Raw genomic sequence first — 23,213 nt, 5'->3', positions numbered from 1 at the left:
ATCCTTTTGGTTTCTTATATCAACATGATTTTTTAAATTGATTATTCATTTCACTATTTGTTACTTATTGTTTTTAAGGAGGTTTATATACACAAGTAATATTTTAAAATGGCTTTACCTTTAAATATACTATATGACCCTTGTGAAATCATTAACATAAGAATATAACATATTTGGTGTATATTAACACCTGGCAGGAACCATTCAAATTATAATATTTCTTTATTTATTATGAAACTATCTTTGAAAGGTGATCAATCCATTAAATGCTAAATAACTTTACCTAAGATCTTTGGCTATGTTTTATGTATCTGTATATTTCAGATGACTAGCACAGTGATGTTCGTACAATATACTCATGATTTTTAAAAATAATTCTCAATGAAATGAATTTAGAATTCAAATGCTGTTACCACAAAAGGCAATATGAGGCATCCATAAAAATTATTTAACATAAAATCAACTTAATACCTATGAAAACAAGAGAAGACCACACATGGGTTAGGAATTGAGTGAACTGATTGTTGCTGAATGGTTAGGCTATAGTCGCAAAGAAGTTTTCTCTGTATTTTTGGTGTATGTCCTCTGTTTACAGCTGCACATTTCCAGACATGTCTGAAAAGCATGGACTTATAGGATTTATAGCTACCTACTGTGCCATCCACTTTCAGTAACAGTTGGTTTCCTAAATGAATTGGCAAGTAGTCATATCACAGTGGTGTTTTGTTTTATTTTCTATGATGTTAGAAATAGTTTACTTTTGAGCAGAATAGGAAAATCTTTACGCCTGAAGTGGCTTTTGGCAAAGCTTTAAGTACCATGACTCCTATAAAGGACAAGATGTGGTTTGAATAATTTAGTAGTGCTAAGATGTCATATTTTTGAGACATCTAGTTTATGGCGCTCCTGAATAGCTGAGCCAAACACCTCTCCCAGGAATTTAACAACTTCTGTCTCTAAATTCCTAGGTAAACAATAAATTGTCTTCCTCTTTGAATAGAAGTTTCCATGACAACCTGGCAAGCTTGGGCTGTAGAAGGCAAACACCAAGAAGTCAAAAGGCTTTAGCTTTCAGTATTTTCAAAGATGTAATATCGTTTTGAGAAGCTCCGATTTAAGTGAAAATGTAAATGTATGTTCACATAGCCATATCAGTAATTATAATTACTTATTACAGACCCCAAAATGTATATTTTTGCAGCAAGTCCATTGTTTAGCATAACGATACTCTTATTCTTTATGTTAACTTCAAGACTATGTCTTGATTCGTTACAAAGACTTAGAGGTTAAAGGAAATACAGAAGTCATTTTAGATATGTTGATTGCAACAATTATACTGAACTCTATACTGAAAATTTGTAATATTAAAGAAAATATCTATTTTGCAATTATATAAGAATTTGGCACTATCATAAAATCTGTTACATAACTCATATAAAGATTATATCTCTGACCTCAATGATGCTGAACTCTGTAAAAATACTAGGAATAGGAAGAAAAATTAATTTTTTAATTTAAACTCATTGAATATTTTCTTCAAAACCACTCTATTATACCATTCATTGAAAAATTAAATGAGTCATTATCATTTGTTATTCAGACTTGATGATTTCTGGCAGGTTAGATAAAAGTTTTCATTCCTGCTATGTGATTTGATGGAATACTAGATACGAGTGGGAGATGTTTGTTATCCAGATCTATAAATGTGTAGATAAGGTTGTCTTATTCAACACTGCTTAAGTCTCTTTTCATGCAAGTTAAGAAAACTTGTTTGTCAGGATTCTTTTGGTTCATAATAACTCAACTCAAGGTGTTTTAACAATACAAGAGATTTAATGATTCATCTAAGTGGTTGAACAAGTCTAGGAGCTGGCACACTTTACTGGTTAGGGATCTGGCTCTTTCTTTGCATTACATATGGGCTTATGGTTCTGTCTTTATCTGTTTGCTTGGTCTTCAGGCAAGGTTCCCCCTTGGTAGCAAAATGGTGGCAGTGGTTCCAAGTCTCACAGCTACACAACTCAACAATCAGAATCAGGGAAATTATCTCCTCTCTACATAGTTCCCTGGATGTCTCACTAATTGGTCTTCCTTAGGTTATACGCTCATCCTAACAATCAGCCATTGTTGCCAGAAGTATGACACTTGTAGAAGGACTTGTGCCCAAAGTCAAGAAAGGTTCTCACCACTGAAAGCTTCCCCAGACAATGGAAGGAGTTGAAGCACAACCACAAAGCTTGTTACTCTCCTAGAACCTGGGCCGTCCGTGTCATTACCTTCTGGAAGGGAGGGCCAGAAAATCATTGAGATGGAAGCTCCTTTGAGTTGCAGACTCTTATTCCTACTTCTTTCTTTGTATTTCCTTTTTTCTTCTTCTCCGCTGCACTTTATCTTTAATCATGGGTATACATGTAATTTGTATATGATAGAGTTTAATTGGAGATTTTCCTAGGATTTATTTTTTTAATTTACTGTTAACATTTAAACACATTTCTCAAGATTTACACTTGGGGTCATATTTTTTCTTTTAGTCATGAAGCAAAATCTATTTAGGATTTTGCTTACCATATTCCTTTTCTTTATGGTTAAGGTTAGGGTAAGTACCATATATGGTACTTAAGAAAAGGTACATGGGATTCTTATTTAGACTGGATCTCAAGGATAATTATATTTTATATAATTAGCACTTAAATAATAAAGGCATTAGATAAACTTTATCCCAAATTTTATTATTCTAATCATAGACCCTCTGTTCACTAACCATAAATCTTACATATACCTGAGTGTTTTCAAATATGTTCTGTTTGCTAATGCTAAGTCACTTCAGTCGTGTCCAACTCTGTGCGACCCCACAGACATCAGCCCACCAGGCTCCCCCGTCCCTGGGATTCTCCAGGCAAGAACACTGGAGTGGGTTCTGTTTAGAGACTCCTCAAATAGATAAGCCAAATTACATTTCATGAGAAAATAAACCACAGAAAACCTAATTGTGTTTCAAATTAGTCAAGAATAATATGATTTTACTGAGTGTTCCTCAGCAAAAATGCTTTTTAAAACATGTAAATATTCAGTGAGTGAGAAACAAGAAAAATAAAGGTTTTGTGACAGGTACCATACTGATATCAATAGTGATAATTCAAGTACAAATGGCATTCAGCAACCCGCATTATAGGGAAGAGACGTATTATCTCAATTTCTCAGTCAGTTCCGTTCAGTTGCACAGTGCTGTCCAACTCTTTGTGACTATGAACTATAGCACTCCAGGCCTCGCTGTCCATCACCAACTCCCAAAGCTTGCTCAAACTCATGTCCATCAAGTTGGTGATGCCATCCAACCATCTTATCCTCTGTCTTCCCCTTCTCCTCCTGCCTTCAGTCTTTCTCAGCATCAGGGTCTTTTCAAATGTGTCAGTTCTTCACATCAGGTGGCCAAAGTATTGGAGTTTCAGTTTTAGCATCAGTCCTTCCAATGAATATCTAGGACTGATGTCCTTTAGGATGGACTGGTTGACTCTCCTTATAGTCCAAGGCACTCTCAAGAGTCTTCTCCAACACCACAGTTCAAAAGCATCAATTCTTCATTGCTCAGGTTTCTTTATGGTCCAACTCTCACATCCATACATGACTACTGGAAAAACCATAGCTTTCACTAGACAGACCTTTGTTGGCAAAGTAATATCTCTGCTTTTTAATAAGCTTATCTAGACTTTTTAATATGCTGTCTAGAAAACTCAATTTCTATGACCATTCAATGAAAGCAGGGGCAAATCCTAGTTTAAAAGGAGAAGTTTGAATTTGTTGTCACTCAATAGTAATTATAGTTCACATTATTAGAAAAGACTAGTTCCAGAAAAACATCTATTTTGCTTTATTGACTATGCCAAAGCCTTTGACTGTGTGGATCACCACAAACTGTGGAAAATTCTTAAAGAGATGGGAATACCAGACCACCTGACCTGCCTCCTGAGAAATCTGTATGCAAGTCAGGAAGCAACAGTTAAAACTGGATGTGGAACAACAGACTGGTTCCAAATCAGGAGAGGAGTACATCAAGGCTGTATATTGTCACTCTGCTTATATGCAGAGAACATCAAGCAAAATGCCGGGCCAAGTGAAGCCCAAGCTGGAATCAAGATTGATAGGAGAAATATCAATAACCTCAGATATGCAAATGACACCACTCTTATGATAGAAAGCAAAGAACTAAAGAGCCTCTTGATTTAAGTGAAAGAGGAGAGCAAAAAAGTTGGCATAAAGCTCAACATTAAGAAAACTAAGATCATGGCATCTAGTCCCATCACTTCATGGCAAATAGATGGGGAAATAATGGAAACAGTGACAGACTTTATTTTTTTGGACTCCAAAATCACTGCAGATGGTGGCTGCAGCCATGAAATTAAAAGATGCTTCTCCTTGGAAGAAAAGCTGTGATCAACGTAGACAGCATATTAAAAAGCAAAGACATTACTTTACCAACAAAGGTCTGTCTAGTCAAAGCTATGCCTTTTCCAGTAGTCATGTATGGATGTGAGAGTTGGGAGTATAAAGAAAGCTGAGCGCAGAAGATTTGATGCTTTTGAACTCTGGTGCTGGAGAAGACTCTTGAGAGTCCCTTGGACTGCAAGGAGATCCAACCAGTTCATCCTAAAGGAAATCAGTCCTGAATATTCTTTGGAAGGACTGAGACTGAAGCTGAAACTCCAATACTATGGCCACCCGATGCGAAGAACTGACTCACTGGAAAAAGACCATGGTGCTGGGAAAAATTGAAAGTGGGAGGAGAAGGAGACAATGGAGGATGAAATGATTGGATGGCATCAGCGACGCGATGGACATGAATTTGAGGCTCCGGGAGTTGGTGATGGACAGGGAAGCCTGGGGTGCTGCAGTCCATGGGGTCGCAAAGAATGTGTGTGTGTGACTAGACTGTACTGAATTCCAAAAGTGACATTTTTTGTTTAGGCAGCAGCAAATAGAAACCTAACATACTGGTTTAGGAAAGACCCTTGTATACAGATTGCTCACTAGCCTTTATGTTTTGGTTTTATGTAACAGTTTATTCTAAAGAGGCTTATTACTTTTATATTTTAAAAATCTAATTCACTTTCCTTGAAAGTGAAAGTGAAGTCACTCAGTCATGTCCGACTCTTTGCGACCCCACGGACTGTAGCCTACCAGGCTTCTCCATCCATGGGATCCTCCAGGCAAGAGTGCTGGAGTGGGTTGACATCGCCTTCTCCAGGGTATCTTCCCAACCCAGGGATCAAACCCGGGTCTCTTGCATTGCAGGCAAATGCTTAACCCTTTGAGCCAACAGGGAAGCCCCACTTTCCTTAGAGATTATTTAATTCATTTGGCTATTTTGAAGAATACTAACACTTCTAATTCCAATAGAATCATTTTTGTTTGTTTTTTTATGAATTTTAGGAACACCTCTGTTCTTCTTCTTTTTTTTTTTTCTTTTGGGGGCTGACTTTTTTCTTCTTTATAATGAACTGTATATGAAGTATTCCAGGTGGAGTGTGTGTGCTCAGTTGTGTCCCACGCTTTGCAACCCCATGAACTGTAGCCCGCCAGGCTCCTTTGTCCATGGGATTTCTCAGGCAAGAATACTAGAGTGGGTTGCTATTTTCTCCTCCAGGGCAATCTCCCCGACCCGTGGGTTGAGCCCATGTCACTTGAGTCTCCTGCATTAGCAGGCAGGTTTTTTACCCCTACCCCCACCCGGGAAGCCCAAAACTCTATATATAACTCTTTAAATTATGTAATTTTGATGTATAATGATTTAAATGTTTCTCTTTTTATTTTTTTAAAATATTTCTCTTTTTAAAAGGGAATCGGAAGAAAGAAAATTATTTTTTGATCCTAGGACAATAAAAGTATTAAAATATAACTGATGTGGAAAAAAAAAAAACATTGAATGTAGCACTAAATTCACCTGAAAAAGAAAAAAATTGTTACAAGTGGATTCATCTTAGAAGTATTATTTAAAATAGCAGTCAGAATCAACACAAAGCTTATAACAAGAACCAAATATGCTTACCTCTATCTTTGCTTGCCACAATTCTGACATACTCTCAATTTTAGGGTAAAATGATGTTTAAACGACTCTAGGGAAAGAGCAAAATAAACTGATGAAATGGAGAAATTTCAAGCTGCCAAGGTCATAAGTAAACTATACTTTTTTTATATTCTAAATTAGAAAGTAAAATGGTTTAGGCAAATTTAGCTAGTACTGAGTAGGTTCTGAAAAGAAAATAAATGTTTCTCTTTTTTTCCTACCTTTATTGAGATGTAATTGACATGTAACATGGTGTAAGTTTAAGGAGCATAACATGCTGATTTGATACACTTACATAGAGCATTAGCTAACATCTCCAACATGTCATACTATTACCATTACTTTTTTAGTGGTGATAACTTCTAAGATATACAGTCTTAGCAACTTTCAAGTTACTATATTGTTATTCAGTCAGTTAGCTATGTCGAACTCTTTGCAACCACATGGACTGCAGCACGCCAGGATTCCCTGTCCTTCACCATCTCCTGGAGCTTGCTTAATCTTATGTCCATTGAGTCAGTGTTGCCATCCCACCTTCTCATCCTCTGTCGTCTTCTTCTCCTCCTGACTTCAATCTTTCCCAGTGTCAGGGTCTTTTCTGATGAGCCAGCTTTTCACATCAAGTGGCCAAAGTATTGGAGCTTCAGCATCAGTCCTTCAAATAAATATTCAGGATTGATTTCCTTTAGGATTGACTGGTTTGATCTCCTTGCAGTTCATGGGACTCTCTAGAGTCTTCTCCAACACTACAGTTCAAAAGCATCAATCCTTAGGTGCTCAGACTTCTGTATGGTCCAACTCTAACATCCATACATGACTACTGGAAAAGTTACTATATAGTTACTCTCAGTTCAGTTCAGTTCAGTCACTCAGTTGTGTCTGACTCCTTGCAACCCCATGGACTGCAGGACGCCAGGCCTCCCTGTCCATCACCAATTCCCGGAGTTTACTCAAACTTATGTCCATTGAATCAGTGATGCCATCCAACCATCTCGTCATCTGTTGTCCCCTTCTCCTCCCGCCTTCAATCTTTCTCAGCATCAGGGTCTTTTCGAGTGAGTCAATTATTCACATAAGGTGGCCAAAGTATTGGAGTTTCCACTTCAGTCTCAGTCCTTCCAATGAATATTCAGGACTGATTTCCTTTAGGATGGACTAGTTGGATCTCCTTGCAGTCCGAGGGACTCAAGAGTCTTCTCCAACACCACAGTTCAAAAGCATCAATTCTTTTGTGCTCAGCTTTCTTTATAGTCCAACTCTCACATCCATACATGACTACTGGAAAAACCATAGCCTTGACTAGATGGACATTTGTTGGTTAAGTGATGTGTCTGCTTTTTAATATGCTGTCCAGGTTGGCCACAGCTTTTCTTCTAAGGAGTAAGCGTCTTTTAATTTCATGGCTGCAGTCACCATCTGCAGTGATTTTGGAGCCCCCCAAAAATAAACTATGCCACTGTTTCCACCGTTTCCCTATCTATCTGCCATGAAGTGATGGGACTGGATGCCACAATCTTAATTTGCTGAATGTTGAGCTTTAAGACAACTTTTTCACTCTCCTCTTTCACTTTCATCAAGAGGCTCTTTAGTTCTTTTTTCTGCCAGAAGGGTGGTGTCATCTGCATATCTGAGGTTATTGATATTTCTCCTATCAATCTTGATTCCAGCTTGGGCTTCCTCCAGCCCAGCGTTTCACATGATGTACTCTGCATATAAGTTGAACAAACAGGGTGACAATATACAGCCTTAATGTACTCCTTTCCCGATTTGGAACCAGTCTGTTGTTTCATGTCCAGTTCTAACTGTTGCTTCTTGACCTGCATATAGTTACTCTATAGTACAGTATTTTTAGTTATAATCACCCATGCTGTGCATTAGATCCCCAGAACAAATCATGTTATTACTGGAAGTCTGTACCCTTTGACCAACATCTCCCCGTTTTACCCCCTTCCAGCCCCTCATCACCACTATTCTCATGTGTTTCCATGAGTTTGGCTTTTTTAGATTCCACATATAAGAGATACCACAAGGTCTTTGGTATTTATCTTTCTCTTGCTGACATTTCACTTGGTACAATACCCTCAAAGTCTGTCTGTATTTTCTGTGTTCTTGATGTGCCTTATTTTCTATCATTACAGGAGGACACAGATCATAATTACTATATATCTCGGATATATGGTCCATCTGATTCTGCCAGCCGGGATTTGTGGGTGAATATAGACCAAATGGAAAAGGACAAAGTGAAGATTCATGGAATACTGTCCAATACTCATCGCCAGGCTGCAGTAAGTGCTTTGACATTTTGAATTTCTTTTTTTTTCCTGCTGTGAAAAAATTTTTGCTTTACCTGACATACTGACATTGTTTGTTGTGATCACTTTTCAAATATATTTAGTTCTGCATTTGCAGTTTAGATTACAGATAAGATGTTGTGGAATATGATAAAGAATTGTTTTGAGAAGCCAGTATTAATTTAACCATTAGTTAATTAATTTAATTGTCCACTGATTTCTCCAGTAAGTAGCATGAGTTGCACATTCCATTCAGAGTTGAGGTTTATCTTGATACTTTTCAGTTTTCTTGTAATCCATGCATTTAGACAACATTTTTAATACAGTTAATTCACAATCTTCCATTTTATATGAGTTTATTACTCTTGGTCTGAAGATGATTTAACTAGACACATTCATAATTCAAATAACACATGTAGACTAAATTCCATGTGGTAAGCAGAGAAGTTTAATATAAAAGAAAATAATTAATTAAATCCAGAAGGCTCCAAAGGTAATTCAAGCCCAAGCTTAAATCACTTTCCAGTGGTGGTTCCTTAAAAGGTAATTTAAATCTTCTGAGGCACAGTTTCTGCATCTATACAGTGGGGAGGACAGGAGATATTGAAGCAGGTCTCCCTTAGCTTACATGGTCACTGATACTGTATTCTTCCTGTCAAATTGAATGCTTACATGGATTAGCTTTTTAAAAAAGTTTTATTTATTTGTGGCTCTGCTGGGTTTTTGTTTCTGTGCAAGGGCTTTTCTCTAGTTGTGGAGAGCTGGGGAGACTCCCTAGACGTGGTGTGAAGCCTTCTCATTTCAGTGGCTTCTCTTGTTGCAGAGCACAGGCTCTTGAGTGGGGGCTCAGTAATTGTGGCCCACGGGTTTTGATGCCTTGTGGCATGAGGTATCTTCCTGGACCAGGGATCAAACTCATGTCCCTGTCTTGGCAGGCAGATTCTTAACCACTGAACCACCGAGGAAGCCCAACTTTTTCAGTTGTCACAACAGTTCTATAATTTAAATATCACTTACCATCTAGGTGTTGCAGATAGAAGAACTTAACCTTGGAATAACCAGCCTCTCTAAGGTTCTCATGCTAGTAAGTGGTGTGACTCAGGTGCGAACCTAGGCAGTCAGTCCCTCGTTCAAAATGTATGTGTAAACGTTACCACTCTCGGTTCTCAGAATATTCTTTGATAATCATTTTGTCAAAGATGATTCCTGATTTAACATTTCAAACGTTATTTAGTTTCATTGCCGCTGATTACAGTGGTGATCTTACTATCGTGAAGCAATGTCCTGTTCAGTTTAGAAAGATGTGCAGTGAAAACAAAGTAACTTTACCTTTTCAAGTGCAATTGCCAGATATTATTGACACAAAGATAGAACTAATAGAGTAATGGCTGATCTGATTTAAAGAGGCATTGATGTGGTAAATATAAGATATCAAAAATGTTGACCATCAGCCTTCATTGTGTATATGTAGATGTTCCTATATCAGGAGATCACCTTCTAACAGTGAAAATGGAAATTAATTGTATCATGATGCTTCATTGAAGTTCAGAAGCAGATGAAGTAGCCACCACCCCTTGCTGAATTACATCATTCCTTTTCCTTTGCATATTCAAGCAGTCTCAGGGAAGATGACAGATTCGGAAATGATTCATGGTCTGGCTTAGAACAGATCTTCAAAAGAAGAGAAAATGAGAAATATTGGATTAATACCATGATTTTCAGGAATGTATTGCATTTGACAATCTTCCCACTATATCACAGTCCCTAATAATATAATATATACTTTATAAGAGTTTGAACATTGGCATGTCCACATGGAGATTCCAGAATATGACCTAGGTCTTTGTCTGTAAGCAAAGGAAAAAGTTCATCAGTTATAATGTTAGCTGATTTCTTCTTAGACTTTCTCAAATGTTCTCCCACAGGGGCGGTAGTTTGTGTGTCCTGTCTTTCCTTAAAGAAGATTTTTTTTTCTCTTTGGAATAGAGTTTTGTTGCCTCGTAACAACTTTCTGATAGTTTCAAGAAAAAATATGATGATATAAAGATCTATTTTTTTCTTACTGTGATTGTGACTTTGTTGCTTTGAACACCAAAGATTGGTTAAAACACAGATGGAAAGACTCGAGCTTGAGCTTGAAACTTATCTGGTGCTCCATGCATTGATTTTTAAATATATATCATTGATAGAAACCTTTATTTTAGTTACTGTGCCATTGGTTTTCCGTGAGAATCTAAACCATTGTCAAGAATTTCTTCCGGCTAGAAATTAGTCCTGAATCCACTATCCCTATCACCACCAACAGAACACACACACACACACACGCACACACACACACACGCATTCACATCCAAGTACATATTAATAAGTTCAGTTTATAACAATAAAGTTGATAATATCATGTAGTTACTTTTTTTTCAGGAAAAATTTGCCATTTAGACTTTTTCATTCAAATAGTTTTATATCTTGGAACTTACAAATTTTCTTACTAGAATATTTTATAAAAGTTTCCTACATTCTTTCTTTCAGAAATATGATGTTATATATTTGTTTTAAAAATTGTAGAAAGTGATCCATGTTTCACTATTTCTTCCACTGGTCTGCTCATCTTTCCAATCCTGCCTTGTTCTCTTCACTCCCTCTCTATTATGCCAGCCTTGGAGTAGAACCAGGTTTTAGAGGTGATGACAGAATTGCAGTGTTAAGGTAGTGTTATGGCCAGGGTCTCAACGGTGCCCACATACAGCCTCTTCCCCCACCCCTCTCCATACACACAACACAGACACTCAGCCACAGCTACTCTCCCCTCTGTGATATTATTGAGAGGCTTAACCCCAAGGGAAAACAGCAAATGGGAAACAATGATCCACTTCATAGATTAGGTTCCTGATATAATCATCAAAATCCTTGATGCAGAGCTTTCTGGTGGACTTCCCAAGTGGTGCTCGTGGTAAAGAACCTGCTTGCCAATGCAGGAGAAGTAAGAGAAGCAGGTTCGGTCCTGGGGTTGGGAAGATTCCCCTGGAGAAGGGAATGGCAACCCACTCTTGTATTCTTGCCTGGAGGATCCCATGGACAGCAGAGCCTGGCAGGCTACAGTCCAGGGGATCACAAAGATGGGCACAACTGAAGCGACAGCACGCAGGCCCCCTCTGGTAGTTTGGCTGGAAACAGGACTTAAGTTTAACCTCTAAGGGAAGAGGGGAGTTTCTTAAGTCTTAACACCAAATGATGAAATTTGCATACCCAGGGCATCCTTTCTGTCAGCCAGTTAGACAAAAGAAGAGAACAGAAAGATCTAGCCTAGGGGAGACTCAAGGGCAGCTGATTAACTAACCAGCCCTGGGCAAAGGGAAAGGAAGTCAGAAAGCTGAAAACTGGGATGACTGCCCTTCCCAACTTCCTCCCAGTAGGTCACAGGAAGACGCAGGAGTGTCTGACCTGGAAACATAACTTTTTAAAGAATATTATCCCCTTCACCACTATCATCTATAAATGTGGTCTGAACAGTATTTTGGGATCTTGGGTTAATTTTCTAGAAAAGGAGGAGTATTGGACATAGAGTAACAGTTGTCTCTTTTCTCCCATCCACAATACTATTATGCTGTCAGAGTAAAACTTACCATTTAATTCACATTCTTCACGTGCCAAAACACCCTAATTTCTCTTTGCTTTAATAATGTAAACTAAAATGATTAGTATTTATACTATCTCACACGCTAGTAAAGTAATGCTCAAAATTCTCCAAGCCAGGCTTCAGCAATATGTGAACCGTGAACTTCCTGATGTTCAAGCTGGTTTTAGAAAAGGCAGAGGAACAAGAGATCAAATTGCCAACATACACTGGATCATGGAAAAAGCAAGAGAGTTCCAGAAAAACATCTATTTCTGCTTTATTGACTATGCCAAAGCCTTTGACTGTGTGGATCACAATAAACTGTGGGAAATTCTGAAAGAGATGGGAATACCAGACCACCTGACCTGCCTCTTGAGAAATTTGTATGCAGGTCAGGAAGCAACAGTTAGAACTGGACATGGAACAACAGACTGGTTCCAAATAGGAAAAGGAGTATGTCAAGGCTGTATATTGTCACCCTGTTTATTTAACTTATATGCAGAGTACATCATGAGAAACGCTGGACTGGAAGAAACACAAGCTGGAATCAAGATTGCCGGGAGAAATATCAATAACCTCAGATATGCAGATGACACCACCTTTATGGCAGAAAGTGAAGAGGAACTCAAAAGCCTCTTGATGAAAGTGAAAGTGGAGAGTGAAGAAGTTGGCTTAAAGCTCAACATTCAGAAAACGAAGATCATGGCATCTGGTCCCATCACTTCATGGCAGATAGATGGGGAAACAGTGGAAACAGTGTCAGACTTTATTTTTCTGGGCTCCAAAATCACTGCAGATGGTGACTGCAGCCATGAAATTAAAAGACGCTTACTCCTTGGAAGGAAAGTTATGACCAACCTAGATAGCATATTCAAAAGCAGAGACATTACTTTGCCAACAAAGGTCCGTCTAGTCAAGGCTATGGTTTTTCCTGTGGTCATGTATGGATGTGAGAGTTGGACTGTGAAGAAGGCTGAGCACCGAAGAATTGATGCTTTTGAACTGTGGTGTTGGAGAAGACTCTTGAGAGTCCCTTGGACTGCAAGGAGATCCAACTAGTCCATTCTGAAGGAGATCAGCCCTGGGATTTCTTTGGAAGGAATGATGCTAAAGCTGAAACTCCAGTACTTTGGCCACCTCATGTGAAGTGTTGACTCATTGGAAAGGAGTCTGATGCTGGGAGGGATTGGGGGCAGGAGGAGAAGGGAACGACAGAGGATGAGATGGCTGGATGGCATCATTGACTCGATGGACGTGAGTCTGAGTGAACTCCGGGAGTTGGTGTTGGACAGGGAGGCCTGGCGTGCTGCGATTCATGGGGTCGCAAAGAGTTGGACACGACTGAGCGACTGATCTGATCTGATCTGATCTGATATATATATATGTATGTAGTAATTTGATTACATGTTCCTTCAATTTCCCCTTTGTCCTTTTTTGTTTAAATATCCCCATTGTTCTTTTTGAGTTAAATAACAATTCTTAAATCATATTTGCAGTAAAAACAGATGTTAAAACCTAGTTTTCCAGTTGGACACATTAAAGGAAGAAGCATGTCTTCAAACAGTAGTTAAAGGAAAAAAAAAATTGGCATAAGTCCCTATCACATGACAAGCAATGAGTCAAGCACCTTACCTTCAAATAGTGGTACTTATTTGGGTTTTTGGTTCCTTATTTAAAGTCCATAGTTATCAGGTTGCAAACCTAGAACTTTCTGACTACAAACCTGGGAACCAGTTGAAATTTCTTCTTCTTTTTTTTTTAATTTCTATGAGACCTTCAAATGCCACCATTTTGAGATTTTCTTCTGTACTTCTCAGTCCATATAACTTAATTTATTGCTGGACACAGTTTGATTCAACAACCAAATTATAATTCATGTGTCTTTTGAAACCACAGTTTATGAAGTTCTGATTCACAACTTCTACAGAAGCGCCATTGTCCCAGTGGAAGGATTCTGGGGTTACAGACGTTATGAGACCTTGACTCCAAAACTCATTTTCTTAGATTCAGGCCTCTTTGGACCTCAATGTTATAACCTAGAACAAAGGGGAAAGTGCCTGCTTTGACTCCCCTCCAGTGTTATTTCAAGAATAAAAGTGAAATAAATATGAAAAGACACTGCAAACATCAAATAACAATGAGGCAGTAATGAAGCATTGTTGTTTGAGTCCTAATTCTTCACAACAAAACATATTAACCCTAAATACATTAATTCCTAAGTAATCTCTCAGAGTCGCTTTCTATAGATAGATATGCACCCATATATTTATATCCATATATCTTTAAATAATTTTTTTTGGCCAGGAAATTGCCAGTGTGCTTTTTGTCAGACATAAACATACCCTGCCCTTAAAATTTTATACCTGTGGCGGATTCACTTTGATATTTGGCAAAACTAATACAATTATGTAAAGTTTAAAAATAAAATAAAATTGGAGAAAAAAGAAAAAAAAAAAAAAAATTTTTTTAACTATTTTTCTATGTATTAGTAAGAAGATTGATTCTTTATATAAGAAACACTAGCAAAATGAAATGAATTGTTGCTCTCCTGTCTACCATAAAGCTGGTAAAGTTTTTGATGAGACTGGTACAGTTTTGATGATAGACTGTTTTAAAATTTAAAAATTGGATTGTTCTCTGTGGGGATCTTCAGACTACTCAAAAACATACCGAAACCTTCATTAACAAAAATTAGGCTTTCTGGAGGTATTTTCTTTTTCCCCAGAAAAATAACAGCATTTTGACTAGCATTTCCATTGGTCTTAAATTTGCATAATGTTGATGTTGGGAGAACTACATTCCGATGCTTGTGGTGACTTAAGTCAATTGTTTTTGTATATTGCAGAATTTTATTTTTTCCTGTGCATTAGAAAATCTGTTGATAAGTGATTATTTTTCTAAATTATTAACTCAAAAGGCAATTTAATTTGCTATCTCTATCGGGCTATTATCTGGACCACACATTTTTGTCTGTATCCTATTCACAGTGTCTAACAATAAGTTGCTTTTATTTTTATTTTGACTGGTAAATAAACTTGCTGCATTCTCTCTTGTGAGTTGTTTCATTTCAAGTAAGACATACATCTGGAGGAGGAAATGGCAACCCACTCCAGTAATCTTGTCTAGGAAACTCCATGGACAGAGGAGCTTCGCAGGCTACAGTCCATAGCATTGCAAAAGAGTCGAACACGACTGGACACACAGGCACAAGACATACACAGTTCATCAACCTGTCCTTACTTGTCTCCATTCATGGGGTTTTTCTCTAGTTTAATAACAGACTAGGATAAGCTGTGTCTGTACAACTGTTTCTCTAACTTAATTTTTGTCTAATTAATTCACTTTACTATTAATATTATCATATTGAAATTATAAATTTTGAGAATAATTATCTGTCCTGAAGAAAGTATTATTTGAGGGCCTTTTATGGAAAAGAAAGGCTGTGTTTTTCCCCCATTCCACAAAACCAATCTGAGATCAGAGTAACTGAATTCCTTTGCATGCCATGCAGGTGAGCTGGTCTGCTTGTCCCAAAGCCAGTGGACATGGAAGGATCTAGTCCCTCTTCCACAGATGGTGTTAATGACTCAGGCTAAACATTCCCATCTAATATTTTAGTCATGGAAGCGACTTTGGAAATTCTCGAAGATAGTGGCCAATTTTTACGCATATTCCTAACCTTTGTTTTCCAAAGCAAGAACATACTTTCTTTTTAAAAGTCATCCTTGAGTTCATCATATTTCAGTTTAATTTCATCCCATTTCTCCATGTTGTGTCTTTAGTAGAGGACAGGCACCATTCTTTACATAAATTTCGAGTCATAGGAAGTAATCATACATTCGCCGTTGTCTGTGATGACTGTAAAGTAAATCTAGATAGATAACTATCTACTCAACTTTTTAAAGTCACAAGTGAGGCAAATACTTGGAGGTTTCACATTAATCTTCTATAATTAGGGCTGCTAAAGTGGGATCCCACAGTCAAGCAGCTGTGTCTCAGGTGAAATAAATAAATCCAGTTACTCCTATTTTTCATCATAGGTTGTCTTATCAAACCCATTTTTAATCATCCTTTCTGATCTCTCTAGGACCCTATGAAGACTTAACAAGGGTTAATTTTAGATAACATGAGTGTAAAACATAGTCTCATCCTGAAGTTATTAAATGATAAAGCTTCCACAGGACTCTTTTCAAGGAAAACATTTTGTAGCACAGAAAAGTTAGCAAAATGTAGATGGAATATAATGTTCCCTAAGAGTAAATACAACAAAAAGCAGCTAGGTATAAGTCTTGTGGAAAATCTTAGAAGATAAAAGACTTCAGACATTTTGGAATTGAAATTTCCTGAACAAGTTAGTATTCTAGTATCCTTTAAAAATATTTTTTGGTGTCTGTTTTCAGTAACTTTATTTTTGTCCATTTCTTCTTACTAAATTATAGCCTATGACTTAGGTGGATGATTACTTTCGGTGAAATAGTCAAGATCTCACATTGTTTGTTTATAAGTTGGCCTCCCCATCAGGAACATGTGTTGTGCCTGAAATTCCAGCCCCAGAATGTAGGTCTCATCCCTTCTTCACTGAAGGTGCTCTGTTCCTATGCCGATGGGACCGGAAGTAGAACACTTTTAGTCACTCTCAATGAGTGATAAATTGCAAGGAATTTCTTGTTATGCAGCCAATGTCTGACACAAATGTCAAGTAAGGTTCACTCCTGATAGACAGGCTGAGTTTAGCTACCTGAGTCCTGATCCCTGCAGGACCAGCTGTAGACATGAGTAGGGTGGGTAAAGGAGCAGCTCTTGGAAGCTGTGTTGAGAGGCATCAATTTACTTATTTAGCTTTTGAAAAATCCAAAAGTTGGCCACTTTGGCAAACTATTAAAAACCAGTGAATCTGCATAAAAAATATAGGAGACTCTCTGGATTATTGTAACTTTCATTGAATTTATTTCCAAATAAAATGTTAAAAAAAAAAAAATAAATAAATAAAAGAGGGGATGTTAGTGGAGGAGGATGAAGAGTTAAAATTGGACCTGGCCTAAATTTTCATTTCAACCTGTGGTCAAATTTTGAATGATTTAGTCACCCTTCTGCTGAGATTTGCCTGCACTGAATTCCAAATCCTAATACCCTACCTGATGTGCATAGAAACCAATACTGTGACGCAGGTATTTGAGAAAGAAAAGGGCTTTATTGCGAGGTTGACCTGCAGGGAGACAGGCAAGGCTCAAATCTGTCTCTCAGATTCAAGGTTGGGGCGAAATTTAAGGGGTCAGGGGATTTCAAACTTGGAAGCTGATTGGCTAGTCTCTAGTTACTGTGCTGCTGGAAGCTGACTTCTCACTTTGTAAAGGGCTCCAGTGGCAACTTATCGGTTCTTTGAGATGCGTAGATTGAAGTTTCTTGGTTTAGGGTCAGTCTGGAGACACCGGTTTCTATCTTGCACATGTGCACTGCTGTTTCTGTAAAGTAACCCAGGTTTTGATTATTCAACAGCCTGATTTTAGGGAGCAAAACCAGTTTCAGTTGGTCAGTGTTTCGAGCTGTTTCAATGTCAGCTGAGGGGCAGCTTGATAGAGTGTATAAGCATGTCAACTTAGAAACAGGCTGCCTACACAAGAGTCTCCACTTCTGCCAGCTAAAAGCTGGGTAACTTACAGTGTTTTTACTTTATGTTAATCATTTCCCTCAGCTGTAAAATGGGAATGATGATGGTACCTACTTTCTAAGATTTTCACTAGAATGGAATGATTTATTAATAACATTTGTACTATGCTTAAGCAGTGGCTGCTCTAGATGACTGTTAGTATTGATACTAATCACTGTCATACAGACATTTTAACTCTAAAACAATCATTTTTCCAGTGACAGGAGAGAAGGGAGGACAGATTATGATCCACGGAGACAAGCAAGGGCATTTGCAAACTGTCCGGGATAAACTCATAGGAATACATTTCCTGTCCTGCCCTGTTTGAGGGTCACTGGTCAAGGAAGTAGCCACCATGTCCTTGTCCTTAGGTGTACTGAGGCTGCAAAGAGCTTTTGCAAATCATTACTTTAAAGGTGCTGTGCTAGGAGGTATCCCTATCCTTTCCTGCCCTAAATGGAAAATTTCAGGTCAGATGAGTGCTAACAGGCAAAGTGAGATGATGTTATCCAGAATCAAGTCTACTTATCCTTTTAACCCATTTCACGCTTGTCAAAGCTTCCTTACAGCACTGTTTTAGAGTTTCAAAGACCATTTATATGACACAAAGTCTTGACTTTCCAAGTGGGGTTTCTGGGACAGTCTCAGGAGCACTGGGAGCTTGTTAGAAATGCAGAATTTTAGTTCCCTCCCCCCACCCCTGACTATCCGCAGCAGAGTCTATTTTTAACAAGAACCTTAAGTGATTACCATGCACACTCAGGTTGGAGAAGTCTGGTAGAATTACTGCCTTGTTCTCAGAGCAGTGTGGAAAATCCGGATGTGACCTCTGGGTCTCCCCTCCCCCACTGACTCTCCCAGGGCTCCTTTATAAATCCTGGTTTTTCTTACCCTCTGTGCCCTTAAACAGACTTATGCTCTGCACTCTCCCTGAATGGTAAACAGTCACATAACTCATTTGAATAATTCTCAAAACGTGCAAGTATAGGCAGGCAACCATAAGCCAAGTGTTGCTGGGAACCAGGAAGTTTAAGAGATCAAAAGATATGATGTTCACTCAGTCTCAAGTTCATATGAACAAGCAATGGGTAACTGCAAAATGTTCATATGTTATTTTCTAATTTACATGTAGCCCCATGCAGTGTCGTTCAATATGCAGGGTTAATTAAGTTGTCGGTTACAAAAAAGTGCTGAAGCAGTTAGAATTTCTAACCCAGAAAATCAATTCGATTGATGGGCTTTATTTCTGAAAGGAGCCACTCCCTTGCCTGTATATTTGCATATTGATTAGCCCCTTTTCCTGAACAATTTGACCTTTTAATTAGGTTTCCAGTGTTTTCAGTCACTGGATTAACGACCCATATCCTGTTCACTCCCCTGCAAGAGGGAGAGTTTGTTTAAATTCCATTTTGTAAAAATTCCACATGGTAAAAGTGGCGTGAAGCATCCTGCCCACTGCAGCTATTTTATTCCTGGCAAATACTCAGCTCATTTATGGCCTTGAAGCAGGATCTGACTTTAGGATATATCAAAAGAAGCTTGCATTGCTGTCAGCCACATGGAAATGCCTCTCCATAGTACATTTTCTCTCTTTGGTAGTAACTTGCTGTAGAAACTTGTTAATTCAAATTTTTCTATCTGTATGTACATACATACACCTGTATACCAACTTGAAAAGTGTTAGTTGCTCAGTCATATCTGACTCTTTGTGACCCTATGGACTCTAGTACTCCAGGCTCTTCTGTCCATGGAATTCTCCAGGCAAGAATATTGGAGTGTGTAGCCATTCCCTTCTCCAGGGTTCGTCCAGATCCAGGGATCAAACCTGGATCTCCTGCGTTGCAGGCAGATTCTTTACCATCTGAGCCACCAGGGAAGCCCATATACTCATATTTATATCTTTCAGTTTATTTTACTTTTATAAGTGAATATTTGTTAAACAGGTGAATAAACCAGTGAAAAGTCATTACCATTGACAATTGTAAAACACATGCAAAGATGCTCATCATCACTCGTTATCAGAGAAATGCAAATCAGAACCACAATGAGGTACCATTTCACGCCAGTCAGAATGGCTGCGATCCAAAAGTCTACAAGCAATAAATGCTGGAGAGGGTGTGGAGAAAAGGGAGCCCTCTTACACTGTTGGTGGGAATGCAAACTAGTACAGCCACTATGGAGAACAGTGTGGAGATTCCTTAAAAAACTGGAAATAGAACTGCCTTATGACCCAGCAATCCCACTGCTGGGCATACACACTGAGGAAACCAGATTGAAAGAGACACGTGTACCCCAATGTTCATCGCAGCACTGTTTATAATAGCCAGGACATGGAAGCAACCTAGATGTCCATCAGCAGATGAATGGATAAGAAAGCAGTGGTACATATACACAATGGAATATTACTCAGCCATCAAAAAGAATACATTTGAATCAGTTCTAATGAGGTGGATGAAACTGGAGCCTATTATACAGAGTGAAGTAAGTCAGAAAGAAAAACACCAATACAGTATACTAATGCATATATATGGAATTTAGAAAGATGATAATAATCCTGTGTACGAGACAGCAAAAGAGACACTGATGTATAGAACAGTCTTTTGGACTCTGTGGGAGAGGGAGAGGGTGGGATGATTTGGAAGAATGGCATTGAAACATGTATAATATCATATATGAAACGAGTCGCCAGTCCAGGTTCGATGCACGATACTGGATGCTTGGGGCTGGTGCATTGGGTGACCCAAAGGGATGGTACAGGGAGGGAGGAGGGTTCAGGATGGGGAACACGTGTATACCTGTAGCGGATTCATGTTGATATATGGCAAAACCAATACAATATTATAAAGTTAAAAAAAAGGAATAAAAAAAAATTAGGAGTCTATTTACAAAATAAATAAATAAATAAATGAATGTTGTGTAAGTTTAGAAAACAGGCCCTTGGATCTATCCTTGGCAGATAAGAAACGGAAGCATCTAATCCTCAAATGTGCAAAATGAGTAGTTCAGGCTGTTCCCATCATCCAGTGAGAAGAGACCACCACGTTACCATCAGACCTCAATGGTGTGCAGCTCATGACAGCTCCATGCAGCCCAGCATGGAGTTGAGTCGAGTCTAGTCTAGTCTAGTCCCTGTGATTTCATCAGAAAGACTGCTCTGTACCTTCTCCAGATTTTCTTTTTGTGTATGTGGCTTTAGCCTCAGGCATCCGGGAGCTTTCTATTTCCGCTGTTATTAAATTTTAAAGAAAATTAAGTTATGTTAACTAAGAACAAAAACATCAGTCACTGACAACGTTAAGAGTACCAAGTAGAAAATGCCTGTAGAAGATGTGAAAATAGGTAGGAAAAGGATCACCTAGTATAAGGGAGAGAGAGTGATGTCCTGTAGTGGGCAAGATTTAGGAGTTTGGAGTCAAGCACATTTGGATTGAAATCCTGGCTCTACTGCTTCTGGTGCTTTGAACTTATTAGTTTTCCTTTCTTATAAAGTTTGATCAAGGAGGTCAAACCAGTCAGTCCTAAAGGAAATCAATCTTGAATATTCATTGGAAGAATTGATTCTGAAGCTTTAATACTTTGCCCACCTGATGTCAAGAGCCAACTCATTGGAAAAGACCCTAATGCTGGGCAAGATTGAAGGCAGGAGGAGAAGGGGATGACAGAGGATGAGATGGTTGGATGGTATCACCGACTCAATGGTCATGAGTTTGGGCAAGTTCTGGGAGATGGTGAAGGGAAACCTGGTGTGCTGCAGTCCATGGGGTCACAAAGAGTCACATATTACTGAGCGAATGAACAACTTGTAAAGTTTTGTTTTGAAATAATTTCAGGCTTGTAAATAAACTTGGAAAACTTATCGAAGAGTTCCCATATAGCTTTCAACAAGCATCCCCAAGTAGTAACACGATATACTCATGGTACGATTTCTAACACCAAGAAATTACCATTGGTGTGATACTCTTAACTAATCTACATGCTATATTCACCTTTTGTGAACTGTCCCCAAACCACCCTTATTCCTATTTGGAATCCAATATAGGACCCACACTGCATTTATTTGTCAAATCTTCTAGTCGCACCTCCTCCAATCTATGACACATTTTCTGTCTTTCTTTATCTTTCATGAACTTGACATTTTGAAGAGTCTTTACCAGTCTCTGTACAGTGATCTTGATTTGAGGTTTGTCTACTGCTGCTTCATGGTTAAATACAGGTCTCTATTTTAGCAAGAATACTAGGGGAGGGACTTCCCAGGCAGTCCAGTGGTTAACATGCAGGCTTTCATTGCCCAGGACCAGGGATCCATCTCTGGTGGGGTAAGATCCCACAAGATACACAGTGTGGAAGAAAAAAAAAAAAAAGAATACCCAGGGAATGGTATTTTGTCTGTCATCATGCATACATCAGGAGGTACCTGATGTCATCACGTCTCATTACCAGCCATGTTAACTTTGATCACCTGCTTAAGGTGATGTCTACCAGATTTTGTTTCTTTACTGTAAACTTACTATTTTTCCTTTTCTAATTACTAAGTATCTTTGGAGGAGATACTCTGTGCATACAAAACATCTTCTTTCTTGTCATACTCTCACCTAGTTTTAGCATTCATACTTATTCAATGCAGACAAAATACTTAGAATGATGTCTGATACATTAAAAGCTAATTCCATTCTTATAACACCAGTAAATACACTAGTTATGATCATTTCAATATAACAAAAATGAAGCCATCATAATGTTTCTGCGAAACATAATATCTAATTGTGATGTGATTCTATTACAAAAGCGATTTGCCTCGATTGCTATTAGAAACAACATATATCAAATCATTTCCACCTCCTTATTAGAAATCAGATAAGGAGCTGTTATTATTCAGGAAACTAGTTTTAAGGAACTTTTGCTATGCCAAACCCTTCAGGTATATAATACAATGTTAACTATCATTGACTCCATTGACTCAGAGCTTATGAAGGTCCAGGTGTCATTTGGTCATTTATTCAGGTATTTTGGATGAAAACCTGTATCATTAGAAATAGCCATGTAAATAAAACAACATGTATTTTTTCCTTTAAATTTTCAACTCCTCCCAAAGTTATTAATATAATATTTAATAATACTTGGCATCAATAAACAAACTGAAAATGCTATCACTCCAATTTACTTGGCCTAATTTTTTGGAAAAATTAATACAAATCTCACTTTGTCAGTCATCACCATCTTCATCCTGCTTATTTAATAGCTTCAAGATACAAACACGTGCCCTACAAACATGAAATTATTTGAATGATTAAAAATAGCACGTTCAAAAAAAATAAAATAAAAATAGCACGTTCAAATACATGTATAGAAATTAATGATTAACCCATGAATTTATTCTTAAATAAATGGACACCACCTATATTCTTTGGACTTGTTGCTGTCATGAACTTGTGAGATCAGCAATTACTAAAAGCTTGTCATTGTCGTTTAGTCACTAAGTTGTGTCCAACTCTTCTGTGACCCTATGGACTGTAGTCCGCCAGGTTTCATGGGATTTCCCAGGCAAGAATACTGGAGTGGGTTACCATTTCCTTCTCCACTAACAGGCTGCCTTCATGA

At 38.1% G+C, this 23,213-nt stretch overlaps 1 protein-coding gene across 2 annotated transcripts in view; it reads left to right on the top strand.

Moving 5' to 3' along the window:
• The window catches only part of PLXDC2 (plexin domain containing 2), a 418,172-nt gene that overhangs the window by 211,098 nt on the left and 183,861 nt on the right, over window positions 1-23,213 (top strand). For both annotated transcript variants that reach the window (XM_027560001.1, XM_027560002.1), the window contains exon 3: window positions 8,200-8,346. In XM_027560001.1, coding sequence (XP_027415802.1) covers window positions 8,200-8,346 — 147 coding nt within the window. The remainder of the gene's footprint in view (window positions 1-8,199; window positions 8,347-23,213) is intronic.

This window comes from Bos indicus x Bos taurus, chromosome 13 (assembly GCF_003369695.1).
Source record: "Bos indicus x Bos taurus breed Angus x Brahman F1 hybrid chromosome 13, Bos_hybrid_MaternalHap_v2.0, whole genome shotgun sequence".
In the NCBI taxonomy this organism is placed as follows: domain Eukaryota; kingdom Metazoa; phylum Chordata; class Mammalia; order Artiodactyla; family Bovidae; genus Bos; species Bos indicus x Bos taurus.
The sequence above is the reverse complement of the archived record's forward strand: the minus strand, read 5'-3'. Positions and strand labels throughout refer to the sequence as shown.